Genomic DNA, 24635 nt, shown 5'->3' on the forward strand with positions numbered 1-24635 from the left:
TTCATATGCTGAGCTAGGCAAGGCACTTAACTTAATGGGGCTGTTTTCACTGCACTGTTGTGTCTTTGAACCAAGTTGTACAGGGGGAAATATTTGTGCTGGAGAGAGAGGGAGGTGCGGGTAGAATGCATCATTAGAGTGGAATCTGTGCAAAGAGACAATGTGCCTTAGTTCCCCAGGTTAGAGGGGACGGTTGGGTTGCATGACCTAGTTTCTCTTGGGAAGGAGGCAGACCCCTGCCCGGGGAGAAGGCTCCCATGTTCTGTGAGAGCAGCTGCTATTCTCTCTGCTCTGTGTCTTGCTCACCAGCTGTCAGAATCCATGAGATCTATCTGACAAATCAGTGCCAAACCTGACAAATCAGCCCTGACTGGTAGCGTAGCATAGAGAATTGAGCAAGCCCAGATTGGAGATGGCATATGATGATAGCTAATGAAAATGGAATTGATGTCTTCCCCTCTAGGAATCATCCTACCTGTTTTCCTTGTATGAAAAGGTTGGGGTTTCTTCTGTTCCTGGCCCACTGCAGCATGGAGAGGTGGTGGCAGCATCGCTAACTCACTTGTCCAGTGAAACGCACCTCTATTATTTTATTTCCCATTGCAGACTGCCCCAAATATTAGCCCTCATCATGATAAACTACCTGCCTTTCTCTTTCCCAGCTACCAGAGGCAGGAAACACTGCACATGTGTAGTACTTTCCTGCAAACGATAGGGAAGATAAGCTTACTGGAATGAGAATAATTCATGGCTGCAGCCCACTAAGGCATAGGGATATGCTGCAACAGCTCTGCCTGAACCTTAGGATTTTGACATGGATGTTTTTCTCTTGATGTTTTGATTAGGTTCATCTCCATCTTGGTCCTAGAGAGCACACTCATGTTAGAGTCTCAGTCTCTCTCTATTTGCAGGACTTCTCCTATGATGACTCAAAGGTGGAGTTTAATGTTGATGCCCCGAATGGCGTGGTGATGGAAGGCTACCTCTTCAAGAGAGCTAGCAATGCTTTCAAAACATGGAATCGGTGAGTAATAACTCATATTCCACTTGATATTTGGGCTAAGACTCTGAACATGACAAATACTGCCTGCACAGGAATATGCATCACTTTTAGTGATATTTTAGCAACAGTCAGTGAGGTTGGTTTGAAGTTTCTGCATACAGAGCCTTTTCTTTTAGGAGCATTTTGCATGTGGGTTGAGGGAGGTGATCCTTATTCAGCAGTGGTGAGACCACATCTGGAGTACTGTGTCCAGTTCTGGGTTCCCCAGCACAAGAAAGATATGGACTTACTGGAGGGGGTCCAGTGAAGGGCCACGAAGGTGATTAAGGGGCTGGAACAGCTCTCATGTGAGGAAAGGCAGAGCGAGCTGGAACTCTTCAGCCTGGAGAAGAGAAGGCTTGGGGGGGATCTTATCATTGTGTACAAATTCCTGGTGGGAGGGGATGAAGAAGAGGGAGACAGACTTCTCAACAGTGCCTAGTGACAGGACAAGAGGCAACGGGCACATCTTAAAAACATGAAATTTCATCTGAACACAAGGAACCGCTTTTTTACTGTGAGGAGAGTGAGGCAGTAGAGTAGGTTGCCCAGAGAGGTTGTAAAGTCTCCATCTGTGGAGATATTCAAAAACCACCTGGGCACAGTCCTGGGCAACCTGCTTTAGCTGGCCCTGCCTGGGCAGGAGGGTTGGACTGGATGATCTGAAGAGGTTCCTTTCAACCAAAGTGACTTTGTGATTCTGCTGAGAACCTGTCGCCTGCACATAAGATCAGAACTTGAAGCCGTGTTAGCGTAACTGCATGTGAGTAAGTCCTCCTGAGAGAAACAGTATCTCAAGAGAGATTAATGTAGACTTCGCAACACCCTAACCTGGTTATATGGCACCAAGTTAGCTCAGAGCAAGAGAGGAATAAGCATCTGCTTCATTGCAATGATGTTTTAAGACCACATAAATTTTCTACCAGCTCATTATAACTCATGTGCTGAGTTTGTAAAGCCACTTGCTTTGCAGGGCTTTGATACTGGTGTGTTGGAGACATGTACATTAATCAATAAGAGAGCTAGATGCTGTGTGGTTTATGTAAGTGATTATGATTTCCCTGTTCAGAACCAGGTATACTTTCTGTGAAGCTGTATATTCCTCTTTGGCTACATCATGGAATGAGCCAGCTGGTGTTTTGCTGCATCTTAGTAAATGCCGAGAAAAAAAACCCAAAACAGTAGAAGAATGACCAGATTCCATACAGAGAAGACAGGGCACAATGCAGCTCCAGTCTTGCCATAGGAAAGCTGTAAATTTATAATAATTAAGATAAATACCCTAACATAGCAGGGCATGCCATGAGTATCAGACCTGTCTGTTTTGGGATGGGGAGATAAGTGAGAAATATCAATTGTGCTGCCGGGAGCTGAGAAATGGCTTTCTGTGCACTGACCCCGCTCTTAATAATTTATAAATATTTATCTGATAGGTCACTGGGAATGCCAGGCTCCTGCACTAGTCAGGAGGCTCTGCAGCTGCCAGAGACCTTGGGAAGTGGAAGCAAAGGTTTCATGTTCTAGCCTTGCTCGATATTTGTGTGTTTAGTTTCCCTTGAGATAGTCAATGGGTTTCATACATGGTTGTGCAAAAGGGTTCAAACCCTTCCAGTGAATTTCTAATGCGCGAGATCGATGCCTTTTGTGCCACGTTTCCTCCTCTCACATAACATATTAAGAGATCTTTTACTTGGCTATGGGATACACTGTCATAGAATCCTAGAGTGGTTGGGTTGAAAGGGACCTTAAAACTCATCTGGTTCTAACCCCCCTGCCCCGGGCAGGGCCACCTTCCACCAGCCCAGGTTGCCCAAAGCTCCGTCCAACCTGGCCTTGACCCTTCCAGGGAGGGGGCAGCCACAGCTTCTCTGGGCAGCCTGTGCCAGGGCCTCACCCCCCTCACAGGGAAGAATTTATTCCTTCTATCTAATCTAAATCTCCCCTCTGTCAGTTTAAAACCTTTACCCCTTGTCCTATCACTACATACATTCAAAGTATACACCACAGCAAGGCTGAAACGTGCTGTTGTTAGACTTTGGAATAAATAAGCACTAAAAGGTTCAGTGAACAGTTTGTGGTATGCACAGAGACTGCCTGGTTTTGCTTGGAAAAAAAGATTGAAATTATTAGAGATCTCTGAATTGGTTAGATAAGTGTTTCTCTCTGAAGCTTCCCCTAGTACTAAGGAGACTGCAGTCAAATTTAGTATAATTTTGTTACCCCCTCAGGCTCTCTGGTCCCCTGACAGTTAAGTACTAAGTTTGCACTTGAAGGAACCAGAAACCAGAACAGCAGCTACAGCACAGTGCATCGTGGTGTTTGCTTTCAGTGCTCACGAGCTGCTGCACTCGGAAGGTATCTTAGCTGAATTTTTATCAACCTTTTAGGATTTCCTGCTTGGTGTTTCCTAAGCAAAGTACAGCCTTGGTCCATGGCACGGCTGCTTTCACTGACACCACGTGTTTTTGCAGAGCCAAAGGTCGTTCCAAAGTGTGGCAGGTTAAGGTCAAGATTTGTGCTTGACTCTTGTGATGGGAATGATTTCAGGCAGCTCCCTCCTAGCAACTCCCCTGGCTGGGAATTCAAGGGTCATTCCAAAGGGTACTTCTCCTGGAGGAAACATGACCCTCTGGGACTTTCTGTTTTTCCTGATGTCTGAAGTAATGTTAGTGTCAAGGGCTTCAATTTTTCCCTGTCCCCCAAATCCCAGCTCTCCTCCCTGTATCCTCCTACATCCCAGTCATACACAGTCTGTATCCTCCCCGCAGCCAGCTCTGTCTCCAGTCCCACCCACTCTGAGCCATATCTACTCACATCTTAGCTATTCACAGCTCCTGTAGCCTACTCATCACCTTCGCACTGTCACTCAGCTATTCACTGTTAGTGCCTCCCCCTCGTGTGAGCGGGAGGGAGCGGGCAGAACAGCAAAACCCCCAGTTTCAGGATATCGGGCCAGGAGCCAGCACCAGGCAGAGATGGGTGCTCTGGGCTGGCGAGCAGGAGAGCACAGCTGCAAGGAGCAGGAGCAGAGACCAGAACCCGAGAGACCAACTTTCCGCTCGGCTTCATGTGCCAGCAGAGCTCCCTGAGCAGAGATTGCTGCTGTCACAGCAGCTCAGAATGATGCAGAATCATATCAGCTCATCAAAACGAGCTCCCACATAGATGGGATGGCCTCCAGTTACCTGTATTTTTCCCATTTCTCCACAGGCATGTCAAGTCCTTTTGTTGTCTCTTATCTGTTTAATATTTCAGCTGTGACAAAAGAGAGAATCCTGTCTCGTCTCATTTTCCCAGGGAACCTAGTTCTTTTGCAAGCAGAGTATGTAACACATGCTCTAAATAACATCTTACTGCAAGCCTCTTTGACTCCATGCTCGGGTATTCCAGTACCTTCTTCCTGAAGCTCAGTGATGCTCGTGGCTTCCGTTGCCCTCCATGAAGATGAACAGATTGCTAAATTTTAGGCTGTATCTTGGAATAAGGAAGTGACTTGGGGGGTTAGATTTAGCACTGAAGATTGTGACACCTGGTGGGTAGCATAGCCTATATAAAGAGCAAAATGTGCAACTCATTCATATTATTTTCTCCAACGCTATTTGCAGAGCTGCCAGTTAGCAGGGTTTTCTGAGATGGATTTTATTTTTTTCCCACCTGGAAGTTTCTTCGTGTTATCAAGAAATTTCTGTCTTGCCTTATGACAAGCCTGCTTGGAGAGGCAGCAGGCACACTGCATCTGGCACGGCATCTGCAAATACTCCAGCTTCACCAGTCAAGTATGTTCACTGCCAGTGCAAGTGTGCTCTAACCAGTGTAACGTGTCCCACAGGCACTGGATTTACTGCCAGTGTGCACAGAAATTGTAGGCAGTAATATGGGACTTCCCTACTCCTTTATTTCTTGTCTTTCCTTCCTTCTTGTTATACATTGACACATCTAGAACACTTGCCAGTGTAGCATCTCAATGCCGGGAGTCATTCCCTGAGCCTGTAAATCTTTTGTTTATTCTTTGAGGGAGGGCACTGAGCTTTTCTTGTGACATTACTTTCCAACTTCTTGGAATAAATGACACTCTTTTTAAATGGAGAGAGATCCTGCTCTGCCACAGAACAGACTGCCTCTCTGTAGCTCTGCTGTTCACTTGTTCTGATGTCTGTCTGTCTGTCTTCCCTCAGGAGGTGGTTCTCCATACAGAACAGTCAGCTGGTGTACCAGAAAAAGCTAAAGGTCAGTGAGGCTACTCCAGATGACACTGGTAGATTAGCCAGTTTGTCTGGTATCCTGCTTTGCTGGGGACTTCTGCACCATGGCGGGGGAGCGGGGTGGAACGAGTCAGGAGGGGAATTGGATCAGAGGGACAGCAAGCCTATTCAGGCATTATTGTGCTCCAGAGTTAGACTGTACTAAGAACTAAGTAGCAGCAGATGGTGTCTGTGGTGATCGAAATATTCCTGTTGAGCAGAGGAAGCCGGCGAAGTCCCCAGTATACCTGCCACTTCACGTGCGTGTTGCCCCACGCTTTTGATTCCGTACGACCCCTTCCTATTGCCCTAGAGTTACCTGGTGGTGGGCTGGCTCTGCTCCTTCTGGACTCAGCATGTGCTGACCAGCAGGGTTGGGGAAGAAATTTTCTGAGAGAGGCCTGATTATGACACAGATTGGGGGAGCCAACAAAGCCACCTCTTCTCACCCTTGCAGGATGTCCTCACGGTAGTGGTGGAAGACCTGCGGCTCTGTACTGTCAAGCCGTGTGAAGACATAGAGAGGAGGTTTTGCTTTGAGGTCGTCTCACCTACCAAGTAAGTTTGGTGGCTTCCCTAGGCCATCCTCATGGTAGCTGGACTGTGCGTGGAACTGCAAGAGATTAGATTTGAGCAGATGCTGCCCTGGGCTATTAAATGTTGACTGGGAGATACCATTACCTGTGCTCCAGAGTGCCTGTGAGGTTCATCAGACATCAGCATAAGTCAGAGCTAGGCTACACATACCTAATATACATATTGACAGTGAAAATGGCAGCGGTCAGCTTTTCAAAACAGTTAGCAGACCTGCCTGGAGTTTTTGAAGGGGGAACCACCTCTGACGGTGCAAGCCTGTAGGATTAATTTTTGCCCCGTTGCCTGTCAAATCAAGATGCTGCCCCCATTGGAATGTCCGTGCTGAGGATGAAATGGAACATTTTTCACCAAAACGTGCACTCCGTCCTTTTGCTCTTTCCAACTCATTTCCTTCCTTCACAGGAGCTGTATGCTGCAGGCTGACTCGGAGAAGCTGCGCCAGGCCTGGATTCAGGCTGTCCAAGCTAGCATTGCTTCTGCCTACCGGGAGAGTCCTGACAGCTATTACATTGAAGTGAGTGAAGGGGTCGTGAAAGATCCATATTTGTGTCTCGGAGCCCTGACAGTGGGCTTTTGGGCTGTGGCAGGTCCAGGGTGGGTGCGTGGGCCATTTGGAAATACTCTTCCGCCCTCAAGGAAGGGAGCTGATGTCAGTGCTAACTCAAAGGCAACAACTGTTCACCAACCAAAGTCACACTTATAAAGCAGCACTGGGGGAAAGGCAAGGCTTTGATCAGTGTTGTCCTAACATCTTCATTTTCTTGCCATCACGCTGGATTGATATTCCCCTAGGAATTATGTTCCCTGGGGAGAGCTTGCTCCCTAGCTGGGACAAGTGCAAGCAAGGCACCGCGACAGCGAGTCTGCGTGCTGCCTGCTCTCCCAGAGCAGGGCCAGGGTGCAGCACTGTCTTGTGGCAATAATAGAGATTAACGAGGCTTTACCTGTTCCCTTCTTGGACTGGCCCTAGGTTATCCTTCAAGGTAGTGCTTCCTGTCAGTGCCTCTGCTATGCCAAGCTCTGGATCGTTCCACAGTGCTTTACAGAATCCCAGAACCCTTTTTTTCCTCGCAGAGACTGGACCGGACTGCTTCCCCATCAACTAGCAGCATTGATTCTGCTACCGACTCCCGGGAGCGTAGTGTGAAAGGTGAAACCATCCTGCAGAGAGTGCAGAGCATCCCTGGGAATGACCAGTGCTGTGACTGTGGTCAGCCCGATCCTCGCTGGGCCAGTATCAACCTGGGCATTCTGCTGTGCATCGAGTGCTCCGGTATCCACAGGTACTGTGTTGCCAGCCAGCGATGGGTTGCAAGCTCCTAGAAAAAACAGTGGAGCCTGAATTACAACTGACTGTAGCGTTTATATAGATAGATTCAAAAATAATTGCCTGCTGTGGTACCTGTGTGTGCAGGTACAGCTGCGTATGCATATACATGAAAATCTCTGCTCTAGCTACAGCTACAGATAAATACGTAAGAGCTGGGTTGATCTTGTTCATCTTATGATGCTTGAGAAGTTCTGTTTTGAGACACGTAACCATTTCAGTTTTCTTCTTTTTGGATAAATAGGAGTCTGGGTGTTCACTGCTCCAAGGTCCGATCTCTCACACTGGACTCCTGGGAGCCAGAGTTACTGAAAGTGAGTGTTGGCTTTTAACGGCAAGAACTAGGCAAGTGGTGGACGTGAGGGAAGTCTTACTTGGTGGCAGGCTAGACTAGAGAGAAGGTAGCTCCTCACCTGAGGATTTCACTCATTCCCTGTTGTATTGCAGCTGATGTGCGAGCTGGGGAACAGTACCATGAATCAGATTTATGAGGCACAATGTGAGGAGTTGGGACTTAAGAAACCAACAGCCGGGAGCTCCAGGTGAGTCTGAGTGCACACACTGCTCCTCTCAGTCCTGTGGAAAGTTATCCATCCACACAGCAAACCAGTACCTAAGCTCTCCGGAAAGTCAGATTAAAAAGTGTGACTGGCCCTTTACTGAGAGCCAAAACTACCTCAGGTTACACCTATCTCGACCCACTCCCTCCGTAGCTAGCCTGAGCTGGACTCTCAGAAAGGTCAGTGGGGCATTACCAGCCAGAAACCTGGTGAAAGATGCTTGGGAACCAGGGCTTGCTGCATTTACACCTGCTCTGATGCTTTTCAGATACGTGTAACTGGAGCACATAGTGTTGCCTAGGGCTGAACATCTCATTCCACTCTCAGCTACACCCTGCACTCCTTAGTTTTGCTTTGAAATTGGGAGATCTTTTTAGGTTTGAGAAACTCCACCTTCTTAATATAGGCCTCAATGATTTTTAGGACTCAAAAGCCAGGCTGACACAATGACCCAGAGCAGCTCCATCTCCTCCTGGCTGTTTGTTTTAGGCAAATGGGTCAGAGAGTGGAATAGGCTGCCCAGGGAGGGGGGGAGTCTCCATCCCTGGGGGCGTTTAAGGGTCGTTTAGATGAGCTGTTGGGGGATGTGGGGTAGGGGAGAACTTGTAAAGTCGGGCTGATGGTTGGACTCGATGATCCCGAGGGGCTTTTCCAACCAGAATGATTCTGTGACCCTGTGCACAGCTTTATGCTGCTCTTCTCTTAGGCAGGACAAGGAAGCCTGGATCAAGGTGAAATACGTAGAGAAGAAATTCCTGAAGAAGCTGCCAAATGGGGAGACTCTAACAGAGAACGAGCGGAAACCTCGACGCTGGTGTGTGAAGAAGTGCCAGAGACACAACAGCACCACGAAAGCACCCACGGCTCGTAGAAAGTACCGCCACGAAGCAGGCAGCGCCTCGCCAGCCATGCTGTCATCAGGTGGGCACCTCAGGGGCCCCGCTCCCCTCACAGAGCTGTCTTGGCCTGCCCACTGCTCTTCCTAGGTGTGTACACGACTGCCCTAGGAACACGCGTGGCCCTGTCTGTCTCTAGGACCTGCCAGAGGTAGAGGCAAAAAAATGCTGTTGCACAGACTGTGGTGACGCAGGTCTTCAGAGCCATTTTCTAACCTTTTCCATCTGTTTAAGGAGGTTCTTGTGGCTAAAGGAGACCATTACACTAGGGCGATCCAGCAGCTTTGTGCGTTTTCTTTTGTATTCCAGCTTCCTACTTTTTAATAAGTTTCAAATCCTTTTATTTTTACCTGATGTGTAAGAGAGGCCATGCTTATGAAGGGTTCTGGCTGCTCAGAACGCTCTGGGAAGATTCAGTCTGCAGCGTATCACCTCCTGTGGTCAGGGCTTTTTTATATTTTGATGGTGTACGTGGGCCTGAGTATGGCCCTGGACACATCTGGGGCACGTTGGACATGCAAGCTCAGCCTGTGTAAATACAGCTGTAGAACTGTCCCTCATTTGCATGTTATTAACTATGTATTTCAAAATCTCTGTATAAAATAGCAGCTACGCTGGAGAGGAAGTTCCGTCGAGATTCTCTCTTCTGCCCTGATGAGCTGGACTCTCTCTTCTCCTACTTTGACACTGGTGCTGGCTCTGGCCCACGCAGTAAGTACAAAGAAAGAGTCTCTGCTCCTGGCACGTTTTTACCTCCCAGCTCTTCTAGGGCATGTGCGTTGCACCAGACCTAAGGCAAGGTATTGGCCTCACTGGAGAGAGGGTAAATGTTTCAGAAGAGTGATGAGGAGTTAGTTGCACAAACTCCAACTCATTGCTCTTTTATTGCACTTACTATTTTAATATCCTACCCAGTCAGTCGCTGGTGTTTGCATTCTGGTGGCTGGGGTTTTTTCCCCAACATCTTTTACTCCCAGGCTATGCATTCCATTGGCTTTTTTTTTTTTTTTTCTGGTTTTAGTTTTGGCTTTTAATATTTTTTTTTTTATCCTTTTTTAGCAAGTCTTACTGCGGACAATTTTTCTTTTTTGTGTTTGTGACGATGAACTCCCCTCATATTCCGTCCACCTTCCTCTAGGTGCCAGCCACATCTCTATGCAGCATCCGCTAACAGGTGGCCCATGGAGTGGCAGTGGCATTGGTCCCGGTGGGAGCGGTACGCCGTTCCTCCTGGACGGAGGTAAGGTGACGCTCTGGCAGCTAGCAGCAAAAGAGACATCCAAATTTTACGTGTTCCAAACCAAGCTTCAGAGGCAGTTTTGTATTTTCTTTCAGCCAAATGATTGGAACCCATACGTTACCAGTCCCTTGTGGGAAAGACAGGCTTGGCAGACTTGGCGAAAGGCTAAAAGGTTCCCAACAGTCAGGTTACTACATCTTAAAGGAACAACTGCCCCTCAGATGAGAGAAAGGATCCAATCCTCTACAGGTGGGATCTCATGGCAAATAGGAAATAAGAAGCATTTACTTCAAATGCTCCCCCATCTGTCACAGACTAGCCGTGTGGTCCGTTACCATACTTGGCTGAGGAGTGGTAACTTTTTAAAACTTATTAGCTCAGTTCTTGTAATTGTGTGAACTTATGAGAAATAAAGTCTTCAACACAGCAGAAAATCACAGGCTTTTCTAAAAGTACGTGTTCCTGCTTGAAATCGGTGAGGAAGGTGCTTTAGTGGTTGTCTGAATCGGTGCCTCCAGGGCTATTCCAGTTTCAAGGGCTTTAGCGTTATTGGTCAACAGAAACAATACTTGGGAGATGTAGAACGTCCGAGTTGCTCAACAGCCTTATCTGGCTCCTGTAGAAGAAGACAGGAATTTTGTCATGGATTCAGCGGGAACAGAACTGGGAATTTGACATATTAATATTCATGAGCTATGAGCCAACTCCTCCTTTCTTGCTTTGATGCAAGTCTGAAGTAGTGCCATGTGGCCTTACTGGACTCACTCTTCATTGTACTGACAAAATAGAAAGCATAGCCTCACCAAGCAGTATGTTTGCTTTCTACAAAAAACAGCAAAGACTACTTTTTTTTTTTTTTGACAGCAAATCCAAAAAAAAAGATTTGCACGATGTGTGCCACTTTAAACCTTTCCTGTTGTTGTAGCTTCGTTATCTCCTTTGGCTGTTGAACAGTGCTGAAGGATTGCTTGTGAGCTGTGATCTCAGGACCACTGATTGAGAGGCTGTTCTTTGTCCAGGACCTGGCTGTATCTGCCCTGGAGATTTCAACGGGAAGCCTTTAGGGTCAAGGTGTTTTGTTCTGCTCTGGTTTTCAAGACTCAGATCTTTAGTTCTTGCAGGCTTTTCTGCTATTACTCTTTGCAAAGACTACTCAGCTCATATTTTAGAAACATTTTGTTAGCTACAACCTGGATTGTTTTTCTTCCTAATCACAGTTGTTTGAGGGTAGGTCTTGGGGTAGATCGTGGGGACTTAACCTTCTGAGTTCTGGGAGCACAGACACCCCCAGCCCTTACAGTTATTGGGAAGTTAAAAGCAGCAAGAAGCTGAATCCAGCCAGAGTTCCCAAAGGGGCCGGGCATCCCTCAGGGCAAAGGTGATGTGCCATCCCTGTTCCTGCAGGGGCAGTTTCTGCATGTGCTTCTTCCTTCCTTCTGTCATTTTCTTGACTGCTTTTGGGTGCAAACTGGAAAAGGTACAGAGTTTCTCTGCCCCTGACACATTGTGTGTTCTTGGATAAGTTGCTTCATCTCTTCATGACTCCGTTTCTTGTATGTAGTCAGCTGTCTTGTGACATTCACCAGCTAAGCAGGGAAGGTGGGAAGCACTGTGGGAGAAGGGAAGGGATGTCTGTGAAGGTGGAGGAGCCAACAGACAATGGTTTTTAAGAATTTGGCTTGAGATACGCACTTTGATATAATTTGGCCTAGTCACGGTCAATAATCTCTCACGAGCAATGCATTGGCAAGTGCCCCAGTGAAAACTGAAAAGCTCTGGGGAGAGCACGGATAGAGTGGAAACTGAGATTATTAGTGGTAAAAGCAGAGCAGTGTCTTCATTTGCTTGTGACACTGCATAACCTGCTGCAAAGCTGTCTCTGCTGCTGCTCTGCTCCAGTCTCCGTCACGGCGTCCCTCATGGATTGCAGCAAGGGCTGTCCTCAGCAGCCCAAAGTGCCATGGCAATGTTGGAACATCCCTGCATGAAGGGCAGCGTGGGGACACGGACACCATAAGGCTTTGCAATTTTTCCTTGGGCAGTTTTATTGAGTGGGGCTAAATGGGCTAGCAGTCCCCCTCTCCCTTGTCAGCAGTGCCCGGTGCAATGTGTGTGTGACATTCTGCTCAGCCCTTTTTCCCCCCCGTGGTCTCAGCTGTGCCTGGTTCTGGAATGCCTGTGTATTAAAATGGGCTTGGTTTGTCTTCTGTTGGCCCTGCAGGTCTGAGCAGCGACAGCGGGCTTGGAGGAAGCACAGATGGCAGCACTGACATCCTGGTGTTTGGCTCTGTGGTGGACAGCGTGACGGAGGAAGGTGGGTGTCACAGGCTGTTGGTGGAGGCAGGATGGATGAGCAGGACTGCCTGGTGCCAAGAACAACAGGGACCATCAGAAATTGGAAATGCAAAGCTTTTTGGGTCACCTCTCTCCATCCTTTTCTGCCTCTTAGAGTGTGAGGTGTCGGAGGAGTCAAGCGGCGAAGCGGAGATTGAACAGGAGGCATCAGATCTGGAGGACCTGAGGGAGCTGCATCCTGGCTTGTTGATCTACAAGGCAGCACAAGCCCGAAACCTGCCTCTCATGGCAGAAGCACTTGCACATGGTGCTGAGATCAACTGGGTGAATGATGAAGATGAAAACAAAACTCCTCTGATTCAAGCTGTGATGGGGGTACGTCGTGCTGGTGGCGGGGGGGCCGCTGTGAGCCCCTGACTCTGGTTCAGAGCACGCTGCCAGCGGGCAGCTTACAGCCTGGCACGTGCTCATGCCTCCTCTTGGTACTGCTGGCTGAATTTATTTAGAAATTCCCCTTTACCTTGCCAGGGCTCCTTGATAGCCTGTGAATTCCTGCTGCAGAATGGGGCAGATGTTAACCAAAGAGATAGCCGAGGCCGCGCTCCCTTGCATCACGCCACGTACCTCGGGCATACTGGGTGAGTTCTTGACACGTTGCAGGGAGATGCTCCCTCACCCTTGGGTTGAGGATCAGCGTGAACACTGAGATTCACAGAGTGAGGTGGGCCAGGGAGCTGGGTTTTGGTGAATTTTGCAAAACATGCCTTTTTTATATCACATCAACAATTTGTCTTAAGGGTATTTGCCCCCATGATGATAGATGGGGCGTAACTGGGCCCTTGTACCCCCATTCCGTTCTCCAGCTGTGCCTGCCTGTGAAAGGACAGTGCCCTCTGCCCCCTTCAGTGCGGGCTGGGGGAGCTGGAATTTCTGCTCTGATGGGTTTTTCTTTCTCTCCTGCAGTCAGGTCTGCTTGTTCCTCAAGCGAGGGGCAAATCAGCACGCGGTGGATGGCGATGGGCAGGACCCGCTCAGTATTGCTGTCCAGGCAGCCAATGCAGACATAGTTACCTTGTAAGTGCAGCCGGGACTTTGCAATGTGTGTGTGTACAGGAACACTGCCTGTAAATAGCCATCAGGGAAAGAATAACCAAACCTCTCTCCCTTGTGCTTTCTCTGTTTCACTCTAGGCTGCGTCTGGCTCGAATGAACGAGGAGATGCGAGAAGCAGAGGGTCCCTTTGGACAACCAGGTCAATATCCCAGCAACAGCCCTACTGAGCTGCAGTACAGGAAGTGTATACAGGAGTTCATCAGCCTTAATATAGATGAGTGTTAGTGACAACTCCCCCACCTCCCCTTTGCTGTCTTGAAGTTGGGCTGAATTTCTAAAAGCCCTGAGAGCCCCATCCTTGGTATACTGGTGTTTCTTGCAGATTGGTCTGTTTTTGATGCCTGCACATATAGGTTGAGATGTGCACAGGAAGGAAAAGGGGTCTTTCCTGTTAGTGTTAAGTTCTCATGCTTGACTACTGGATGGTTGATTTTGTGTAGGAGACTCCTAGGGCATAACCACAGACCATGGCGCGTGGACTTGAGTGTGTGAAAAGTATGGGAGAAGAGTTTAGCATTAAAAAAAAAAAAAAAAGAAAAAAATTTTAAAAAAGAAAAAAGAAGAAAAGGAAACCCTCTATCACCAGGAGAAACCCACCAACGATATGATCAGATGAACCTGTCTGTGCTTCAGTGTAGTTACCATGCACTGAGTTCTCGTCTGAACAGTTTGTTTGGAAGGGATTCTGACGTGGAGCCTCTGTCCTGGCAGCAGGACCAGCAGCCTGCTCTCTCACGGGGCTGCTGCAGCATCTGGCAGCTGCCAGGGCCAGTTTAGAAACCTAAAAGATGACCTCTGAGTCAGGAGCAGGCTGTTTTGTGGCGCAGAGAGATTTCTGCTCCAGAAGGCACAAGAGAAGGGGTAGGATTGAGAGCGATGGCTACTCACCTTAATTGCTCTCAGGACTGTACCAGCCACGCTCCCCTTTTCTTGCCTGTGGTGGTTAGCTGGTCAAAGCCATAGCTCGCCTGCTTCCTGGGCCAAGATGCAATCAGTCTGCAGGGTGTTACAGAAGCAGCAGTGCTAATTTTTTTTGGAGGCTGGGAGAAGCTTGTCGCTGGCGATGGGCTTTGTGTCAGGGAAGAAAAGCCACGTCCAACTCCCACTGCCCAAACGGCTGCCCGCACGATGCAATTTGACTTGGGTTCAGTTTGTTTCCTGGTCACTTCAGATTTCTGACTTGGCATCTGTGTGAAGGAGACTTCTACTCGCATGTGTACCCCTATGTGCTCTCCTACACATGCTAAAGCATGTGAGTAGGGCACCTCAGCAGCTGGCCCAGGGCCTTTTGAGTTCCCCAGTTCCAATGACTGGCAGAATCTTCTTTTTGTTTCTTTCCTTGGTATTATTCTTTGCTAGACTGGGGGAATGTTGTTTTTACTTAGAGCACTTTGTTGCTGTATTTATGGTCTGTGTTAGGGATCGTGCTGCAGTACTCTGCTGAGATGCTGCAGCAGTGTAATCCTGCCTGGGGAGGGCTTACAGACTGCACGTGCTGCTGGCAGTTTGGATGCCAAGCTGAGCTGTGCTTCTGTAAGAGCCTCTTCAAAATGCCCTTAACTGCAAGTGACATCTGGATTTTTCAGGACTCGTGGGTGGTATTTATAGCCTGCCTGGGCACCTAGGCTGCTGGCTCTGGGGTTGGGCCATAGTGCCTTACGGATAGTGCTGGGATCTTGAGGGGATCAGGATCTCACAAGGAATGCAAGAATACCAGGCAGAGTTCCCCATCCTCCTGCATTACATCAGCAGTGATCCACAATCATACTCTTTTTCACCCAATACATGTTAGACTATTTTTTTTGTATACCGGCTGCTGTCATGCTGCAGCCCTTAGTGGATGAAACCTTTGCAGGTTTGTTTCTAGCGACAATTGTGTCCTCCGATCCTGAAGCAACAGTGATGCAGCTCTTCACTCGAGATACTGCCCTCAGAGACTAAACCAACAGCACTTGGTGTCCACCCACACATCTAAAAGTGGAACAATAAAGAAACTCCACTTAGTCTCTAGTAGGGTGTCCTCTCGGTTCAAGGGAGAGTCCCTGCTTCCTTAGGAAAGTGCTGTCCCAAGTTTTGCTGCAGCCAGACCAGTTTTCTGGGTCTTGAAGTCCATCTTTTCTCATTCTTGTTCCCTTTGGAGCTTTGGGGTGCTGAGTTCTGATCTCAGTCCCAGTTGTTTGTTGTTAATCTGAAGGGATCCTGGTGACGGCGCTGAAACTGCTGCGGAGCAACGGCGGTGCAAAATCAGGCCTAAATCAGTGAGCTTGGCCCTGTCGGCCTTTCTATCCTTGGCAATGCCTTTCATGGCATTTTCTCCATCACGCTGCTCTTTCTGTGCCCGGGGGCCAGTGCTCTGCACGCTGCTGCCTAACTCCTGACTTAGTGAACCTGGCGATTCACAGCAGGCCGGTGCCTTGGAGGGGGAGTGCACCGTGCAGACTTGCATTCTGCCTTCTCCAGGGCCTGGTCTGGAACTATCCTGTGGTCTTTGATCAGGCAAAACTCCCTCTGAACCCTTCTCTGAGTAGGAGCTGTGGGATGTGCCCTGAACGGTTGGCAGAGGGCAGATCGCTCGGTCTGTATTTGTATCCTGCTCAGCTCCGGCACCCTCAGTGGTTCAGGACTTGCATGTGGGATGGAGCAGAGTGGCATAAAGCAGCATCGTTGCTGGAATTCGCTTTCTGAGGAACGCTAGGATGTATAAATAAATCCTTAGTTCAGAGGACAGTTTCTTTGTGAGTAGGGACCGTGTTCTGGCTGCAGCTCCCACACGTGACTCTGGAGTGATGAGGGCCGACTCCAGGCTTTACACCCGTGTAAGTGATGCCAAATGCAGGCAGACGTGCCCTGTGCATCGCTGTTGTGCTGCTACGCAGTCTCCTCCAGGTTGCATTTAATACGCCCTGGATTAAATTATCTTTCTTCCTGATACCATGTGAGGGTATAGCCAGCAAGGCTGACCGCTCAGCATTTCTTGTGCGGGATTACGGAAGGGTACCACTTCACAGTCTCATGGAGCTTCATCTTTCGGTCCTTTGCATTGGGCTTTGTCTTATTTCTGGTCCAAGTCACCCTAAAATTAAATGGGCTCCCCCACTGAGCAGGGTGGTGCCTTCACTCGTGTGTCACTGGCCCACCTGACACCCCTTTCTTGTCAGCCGAGCTCACTTACTCTGCAACTGGTGGTAGAGTTACTATCAGTCTGAGTAGGGTCAGGAGTAAATCTAGTTTTAATGCATCAGCACTTAAAGTGCTCAGTACAGGAACCAATATCCAGCCAAGAACTCGCTCTTCTTCCTGGGTTAGGAACCAAGAGATTCTCTGTAATGGATTCTCGTTGATAATCCCATCCCACTTTATACTGATCGGCATCAGCTGAGACATTTGTCAGTGCTGATGTCCCCTCAAGTTGTGCCCTTGCCTAGAAAAAGGCCACACTGAAACAAATCCGGCATCTTTCAGGGTACTTCAGAGATCTTGAAGGTGAAAGAGATGTTCCACCCCTGCCATGGTCCTACTCTGTTTAATGAATTTCAGCATGGTCATTGTCTAGCGATGTTTTGTGACATGTACAGCAACTTAAAACACCCCAATTGGTTTCCCAGGGTTGTTTGTTTTTTGTTTTTTTTTTTTTAAATGAGAACGTAGAAATATGACTGATCCTTTCTGTAAGCCAGTGAGAACTGGAGACGTGGCTTCCACTTTGGGTCACCTTATTTCACAGTCAGCATTAGTGGCTCATGAGAACACCACAAAAATCCTGTACAGTTTAGGTCCATTGAAGCTCAGACTCACTGCTGAAGTACATGAAGTTAAAACATATGTAAATACTGATGCAAAAAGCAGTGTCTTGCAAGACAATTTATCTATTTAACATGTATTGGTACTTTATTTAGATTCAATGTATAAAAGCAACTTTGTGCACTTTTCCTACATACAGTATTGGGGGGGTTTATGTTCTTTCGTTATGGATTTTTGTGCTGTCTTTTTTAATCAGTGAAATTGTTAAGTATTTAATTTATTATTGATGTGCCCAGAGGACTAGTGCAATTTTTATTCAATACAGTTTGTCTGTATTTAACGTCAGGATTTTTTTTGTAGCATTGTTAGGGAATATTTTTCAAAACCTGCCTTTTTTTCCCCCCTACAGTTTTCCTTTATTCCCCTGCCTCTCCCCACCCCCCTACCCCACCTTTTCTATTCTCATTATACAGATCATGAGGCATTAAATGCCTCTAGTTTGAAATGTAATCAAACTGTTTAGTACATCCTGCAGTTTCTAAAACAAAAAGGTTCTCCAGGAAAAAAAAAAAAAAATGCTAAGGAGGCACTTCTCAATGTTTTCTGTGTTTATTTGATTTTTTTTTTTTCTTTTTTTTTTTTGATTGGGGTGTATGTGTGTGTGTGTGTGCTTAGAAGTTTGGAGGGGAGAGTGGGGAAGTTGTACAGAAAATTTGTTTTCAGCAAAGTAAATGGCCAGCCAGGCTACAGGGAAGACTCAATATTGAACAATTTCTTTTTTTTTTCCTTCTTCAAATACAGCTGTATTTGTGTTGTACAATCTTGTTTGAAATATCTAATGCCAAAACTACTCTCTTTTCATTCTTCCTTTCTTTTAAAAGAGTGCGTATGTTATCTATGTGACAGTAACTTGGTTGCAACCACAGTTAACATGAGGAGATTTGCCTTTGTCTAGAAAGCAACATGCCAGGCATTGTCAAAACACAAATGGACACGAACCATTGCCTCAGCCACGCAGATTCTACCATCTTTTGAGTTGTTGAGATCTGGGTAAATATTTATATACCTGTCCTAGCTTTTTGTTTGATTCAACCCAAACCCTGTAACCAAGTGCCTGGACGGGTAGTCTAGGTTTGAATCTTTGGGGTCTGCCACATGTTTCTGATTCCAAATGGGATGAGTTCAGGTTGCTGGCAAGTTGAAATGATATCCTCAGTGTTCCCTCTACACGTGTCATCCAGGGAAGCCTCAGGTTATTTTAATATTGTCTCTGAGATGGTCTCTGCAACCTGAAATTTCTTTGAGCAGTCTAGAGGAAAGACACGGGATCGGAAGAATTTTATGTGTCTAAAGAAAAGGATTTGACAAGCTGAGAGTGTGACCAGCATAAAATAGATCAGTAACATCTCAGACCAGAAAAATGGCCATTATTTATGCAAGAAAAAAACCAGGACCTCCTAAAGAAATGCACTGATTAACTCACTGTCCAGTGGCTGCAACACAGCTGTCTAGTGCTGAACTACTGCGGTGTTCCCGGGCTGCTCCGCTGCCCCTGAGCCCGCTTCTCTCTCCTCACTGCCCGAGCATTATTGCTTTCAACCAAAGACAAAACAGGATGAACAGATTAAATGTGATATTAAACCACTGATGACAAACGCCTGCGTGAGCGTGCGTGTGTGTGAGAGTGGGTGCTGCTGTTTTATGGAGAAGGGGGCGTGGGGAAGAAGTAACCCAGCAGGAGAAGGGAGAGTGGGAGTTCTGAAGAAACAAGATTTTTTTTTTTTTTTTGAGATTCTGAAATATAGAGTGCTGTTTCCATAGGAATGTGACTCATATCAGTCTGCCTGCTGGTTCCTCAGCCTTGTAGGGGATTTGGGGTGTCCATCCCTTCTGAGCTGTGTTAGTGGGACGACAGGGCAGCTGAATAGTTACGGGGGGAATCGGGGACAGAGGTGGGGGTAGGAGCAGAGAGAGTTCCCAAGGCACGACGAGGACGGTGTGTGTTTCTGGTGCAGCAGTTGGGATGGTTAGAGAGGCTCGCTGAAGCAGGAGCATTTGCTCCACGAAGGCATCTCAGCACCTCGCCCCTTCCCGGCAGCGAGGGCCCTGAAGGAGCGCGTCGTACGTCCTGGTGCTCCCACGGGTGCCGCGGCCGGGTGCTCGCTGTCAGGTTGCCCGTGGCTTTGTAGCCCTGTCTCAGGTGGCTTCCATCCCCGTCCCTCTGACAACACGCCGATGGGAGCGTGGATCCCCCATCCTGGGAGCCCCCTACGTCAGGCCTGCAACTGCTGAACCCCAGAATTAAAGCAAATCCTCTCGTGCTGTAGGGTTACCCGGGCTGGCAGCCTGGAGTGAAAACCTTTGGGGTGAGACAGCCCAGCCAGCCTCTCCGTGGCTCAGGCTCCGGCACCTTCCTATCCAAACAGCACAGAGAGAAAGAGGTTCTTTAGCCAAATCCAAGCTGCTAAGCGTGGTTGATGGCCACGGCTCCGCTCCACACGGAAGGGCTGGGCTGCTGTACCAGGGGCTGACACTTGCTGTAAATACGCTATAACCTATTAACCTCCCTCACTTGCCTGCTTTCAGTACAACTTTGTAACACGTTTTTTAATTCCCCCTTTTCCCTACACGGCCTGTACTGACTGTAACTATGGAACCAGATATTCTGTATGTTATTATCTTTGTACAATTTTAAAACTGTTGCTGTGGTGTCTGCCTTTTTTTCCCCCCTCCCTTCTCTTCTATTGTCTCTTGAAACACTGTTAATAAAAATCTAGATAAACTCCTTCCCTCCTCCTTCTTTGGCTTGATTTATTTATGTACGGTTTCTTGCCTTGTTGCCTGTATTAACTGGATCTGGAAAACCATCCCCTTTTAACCTGTTTTCCTTCTCTGCAACCCACGGCTTGAATTTTATGGCAGTGAATAGACTGGAATGCCACGTAAATACTCTGCGTTTTCGTTTGGGTTTCTGTGACACTGTCTTGTGATAATGTGATTTCAGGGTGCTTTGGAAGAAGGCTGGGGTAAAGGTGACAGGCTCAGATCACACCCATTCATGTTTCTTCAGAGTACCTGAATCAATTAATGCTTGGTATGTTACGAGCTCTGCTGATGGCTGTCCTGTAAAAGGAGACCTTGCACTAGATTAAAATATCAGTCTTCTGCACATGGACTACCCTTTCCCACATATCACAGTGCAATCCTTCCCCCCCCCCTTGGTTTCTCTCATACTGTGTGTCTGTGGCAGAAAAATAAAAGAAGAAAAGAAAGACTGGCCTGGCCTCATGATTTCTATCATACTTAGCATCGAAAGCAAATGCAGAAAAACAAAATTGTGGAATCACCTCTGGTTTGCCCTGGTGGGACAAACAGATCCAAATTAATCAATCTGGGTAGGCTTGTGAATTCAGTGAAGGAGCTCAATAGGAAGGTTGTGTTGAAATCAGGAGTGTTACAGGCATTGAAGGCATTTACAAAAGGAGAGCTGCATGGGCTTACAGTAAATTTAGAAGCACAGAGCTTGGGAGACACGTGGCTTGCTCCCAACCCTGACTCCTGCTGCCACCTCTTTATTTAACTACGTTTCTATTTGCAGTCTAAAATGGAGACCGTGGTCTCACCCAACCTCACAAGGATAAATGCACTGAAGACTGAAATGCAATTACAGAAAACCAGATTTCCAAAAGACTTTTTCTTCAGTTGATGAGGATTAAAGGCTTAAATATCTGCAAAAATGTGGGACTAATGCTTTAGTACAATAGGATTCTTGTAATTGTAGTTATATCTGAGTGTTGCCAGAAGATATTTCACCAGTATGCAGGAGGATTAATCATCTTGCTGAACAAAATTCCTGATTTTACCAACATGGTCAGGCTACTGGCAGGGGGTAAGAGGAATTCTCTGTCCCACTGTCTAAAAGTGCCACTTTGACACCATCCCACTGGTGTCAAAAAGCCAAGTCAGGATCAAAGAGGAGAAGCTGTGGCTGTTACCTGGTCTCTGCACCAGGACTCAGCTAGGTCAGCACGCACTTACCTGTTGCTGCCAGGTAAGGTTAACAATTCAACAGCAGACTCATTCTAGAAACACCCCGAGATGAGTCTTTATTGTGCTCATAGAAAAGCTGCCTGTTTTCTAGCTAGTGTGTGAGGATGATTTTTTTTTTTTTTTCCTTCTCCCGGAAAGGGACTATATTGCATTTAGGGAAGGTGGAGAGGAATACGTGGTGGGGGAGCAGGTGGGAATGCTAGGAGGGTGGGAGGGGACCGTGGTCTAACAGGCTGCAAGGCAGAAGTCACTGTAGCACTGGGATATGTTTGTATGCACAGAGCAGCACTGGTGGGGGCAGTGGAAATAGGCTGAGTCCCACCCGTTAAGGAAGGGCTCAAGTGTCTGTAATCAGAAACTAGCGGGTGGGTCGAGTTGGTTTTGTACCAGGCACAGAACCGTCCATCTCCTGAGCATTGCTGTGCCTGAAAATCAACAGATCCTGAGCAAAGCCTGCCTGACGATAAGGCTCACGTTATAACCCTTTGCCACCTGCATGTGGATAATGCTGAAGACTATTATCCTCAAGACCTTTTGGGCTGGATGCTCTTGGTCTACTGAAAAGAGAGTATTCTGACATCCCAGCGTACTCACCCAGGAGCTGGGCTGGAAGGGGACACCACGTTCACAGAGGGACCTGTCCTGCCAGCTTGCCTCAAGAGGAGCAGCTGGAGGAATGTGTCTTGGAGGATGCCTGCAGGGTAGGGAGCACTGCCGGGAGGGTGAGGACAAGCTGCAAGCCCTCTCTGTCCACTCGCAGCCCGACAGACACTCTCAGACCTTCTCTCCAGCCCAGTTTGTGAAGCAATGGGAAGTTACAATGGAGCCTGCTATCGACTTGGCTTTGTGGAACTAATTTTTTTTATTACCCTTTCTCTTCTCTCAGCACTGCACCAGTATTGACGGTGATGTGCCTTGGAGCCACGCAGCTCACAGTAGCTGTGGCTCTACCCTCTCAGTGACTCCCCAGGACACGTCTCCTGTCAAACAAAGGGCACAGGAGCTCTGTATGAAAGAACTGTACTTGTGTAGGTGAATACCTGGGCTCTTTCACTTATCTTTTTACCCTGTGGCTACATGGGTTCATCATCAGGTAAAAATGAGCTCAGTAGCCCAGTCCGTGGCAAAAAAAAAAAATTGCCCTAGAACATCAAGCAGCAAACATACAAGCAGAGATATCATTAATGGGATGCGGGTGCCTAATTATCTCTGGAATTGCAGCATAAAACTGAAACCATTCCTGCGTCTATCATAGAGCCACTGCTGGGGCAGCTGAACTCTTTGCCTTCACCTGTGGTTTGAACGGGACCTTGAGTCAGTTGTCATGGAGAATTGTTGTGATCTGATAGCGCCCTTCAACACGTTGTTGGTTTGTTCCAGTCATGTTCTACCTGCCACAACAAGCTCTGAAAAGTCTGGCGGCCAGAAGAGAAGCCAGACAACTAGTAAATGACTTTATCTCTGTTCCTGGCTGAACGCTGTCGCCAGCAAACTAATCTCAAGCCCTGTGTTCCCGCCTGCATGAAGCTCTGCTCTTGCACAAGTGGCACAACGAAAGACCTTTGCACTTCAGAGCACTCAGCTTCCAGAATAGTGCTCTCCTTGAAGTCTTAAAATGTCTCTCTACTGTCTCTTGGGCTTTGGAAAAAAAAAAAAGTACCGATAATATTGAAAGGGAGGAATTATCCTAAATCTGATTGTGAAGCAAGAGTTCTGAGAGCATGTTTGCGTATGCAAGCTCGTGAATAATCCTGTTCTTATTAACAAAAAGGATGGAAAGCCAAACCAGAACCCTCTGAGACAGTGCAAAGGCAAATGATCTGGGCTCTGTCTCTGTATCTAGAGCTGTTTCTTACATCCAGATGGAAAGTCATGAGTTCCAAGTGAAAATGGCCTGATGGACCATCATCTCCATGGGGGGGAAGTATCAAAGCAAAGCAAAGGAAAAATATGGGGACTAATGCCTCTTCCTGTGTATTTTTGCAGGAGATGCCACCTACCTGGACATCTTCCGGGAGTTCTCTCACATGGCTTCGAACAACCCTGAGAAACTCAAAAGGAGGAGCCTGCATTTCAGCCACTCCTGCAGATAGCCCCCTCCCTCCCTCCCTCTGCCAAGACCTTCTGCTGGAAGGTCGAGCCCGGAGCTGCCTGAGCTCCCCAGGAGGGCAGAAACGTCTGAGCAGGTGTAAGAGGCAAGCTGAGCTCAGCTACCGAGGAAAGACGTTCTCTGTTCACATTGCTTCTACTAGAAACCTGTGGGGTTTTTTTTCCCCTGGTGTCTGCTTTTGAGCCCGGACCAGGACAGTGACAGACCTCCCAGGGGTAATTCTGGAATTGGTACGCACTCAGACTGTAGGCTCAGGTAGCTGCATGCAGTTTAAAATGAGTTAAGCCAATCTTTTAGCTCTCAAAGCCATTTCTACATCGCTGTTTCTGGGGAAATCTCCCCTTTCTGGGTGTATGCAGACACCAGCATTTGTGATACTGCAGCAGTGCCTGCCCCTAAAATGAAATACAGGTGAGTGGTGGCAACCATTGTGCCAGGAGGAGACCAAGTCTGAAGGGCTCCAAAAACTGAGGAAAAGGGAAATGTTGCAGAATTGAGTTACGCTGCTTCGTGGCAGTGTCACTGGAACCAGACTGCTCAGCTGGATAAGAGCCAGCACTGGCCACCAGCCGTGCCCCGAGGAATTCCCAGCTTCCCACAAGGGCACCGGGATGCAATTCCCAGTGGCAGGAGGCCCTGCGCACGCAGCCCTCCCCTCCTCCCGGAGCAGAAAGGCTGCCCAGGACACAGCACCTGACTAAAGACACGGGGCTCCCAGTCCCAACCAGTCCACCACAAAGCCCTGGGCAAAATACTTCATTTTGTGGTGTAACTCACCTCTTCGGATACCTCTGCCACTGAGTGCTTTGGGCTGTTGGGTTTAACACGGAGCAGGAGATATAATACCAATTCCACGGAGACTTTACAAGCAGCACCAAACCCAGAACCTCGCTCTTTCCCTCAGGGGCTCTCCATCTCCTACTAGTTGTGCATCTCACTGTTAGGAGAGTTGTACTCTTCTGTAAGGCACAGCTTTCAGTATTATTTTTGTAAGTTTTTATGATTGTATTGTCATAGTTAACAAAAAATAATAAAGGGTTATGTGTGGACTATACAGGTATAGGCACCATGACATAATAAAGTGCATTGTCAGAATGATCTATATATGACATGCTGAAATGTAATATATCTGATGGCAGAAGAAATGTTTTGGTTTGGTTTTTTTTTAAAGGTGGGAGTGGAAAAAAAAAATCTCACGTGCAAACATTATCTATGAACTGAGAATAAAGACAGGAATTTTTTTTTTTTTTTTTTTAAATTCACACACATTTACTCATTCTTTTTGATTCTAGATCTTTACAAGTCAGTGAAGCACTTCACTATGAGAAGGTTTAAAATATGAAATTTATCTGGCACAGGTTTATGGCTTGAAAAGAGGAAGCTAAATGAATTTTTCTCCAAAGAGACACAAGATTCTAACTCT

At 47.5% G+C, this 24635-nt stretch overlaps 1 protein-coding gene across 5 annotated transcripts in view; it reads left to right on the forward strand.

Moving 5' to 3' along the window:
* ACAP3 (ArfGAP with coiled-coil, ankyrin repeat and PH domains 3) overlaps positions 1-24343 on the forward strand; it is a 99096-nt gene extending 74753 nt beyond the window's left edge. For 2 of the 5 annotated variants that reach the window (XM_074925113.1, XM_074925114.1), the window contains 16 exons: positions 912-1024; positions 5218-5269; positions 5741-5841; positions 6283-6394; positions 6955-7163; positions 7452-7521; positions 7655-7749; positions 8474-8688; positions 9270-9374; positions 9802-9903; positions 12125-12217; positions 12353-12573; positions 12727-12836; positions 13162-13272; positions 13389-13450; positions 23089-24343. In XM_074925113.1, coding sequence (XP_074781214.1) covers positions 912-1024; positions 5218-5269; positions 5741-5841; positions 6283-6394; positions 6955-7163; positions 7452-7521; positions 7655-7749; positions 8474-8688; positions 9270-9374; positions 9802-9903; positions 12125-12217; positions 12353-12573; positions 12727-12836; positions 13162-13272; positions 13389-13450; positions 23089-23195 — 1878 coding nt within the window. In that variant the 3' untranslated portion in view covers positions 23196-24343. Of the gene's footprint in view, positions 1-911; positions 1025-5217; positions 5270-5740; positions 5842-6282; positions 6395-6954; positions 7164-7451; positions 7522-7654; positions 7750-8473; positions 8689-9269; positions 9375-9801; positions 9904-12115; positions 12218-12352; positions 12574-12726; positions 12837-13161; positions 13273-13388; positions 20297-23088 lie in introns of those variants that run through there. The other 3 variants (XM_074925115.1, XM_074925118.1, XM_074925119.1) reach the window with 3 other exon arrangements.
* Positions 24344-24635: the final 292 nt, after the last annotated feature.

Source organism: Athene noctua, chromosome 22 (assembly GCF_965140245.1).
Source record: "Athene noctua chromosome 22, bAthNoc1.hap1.1, whole genome shotgun sequence".
NCBI lineage: Eukaryota > Metazoa > Chordata > Aves > Strigiformes > Strigidae > Athene > Athene noctua.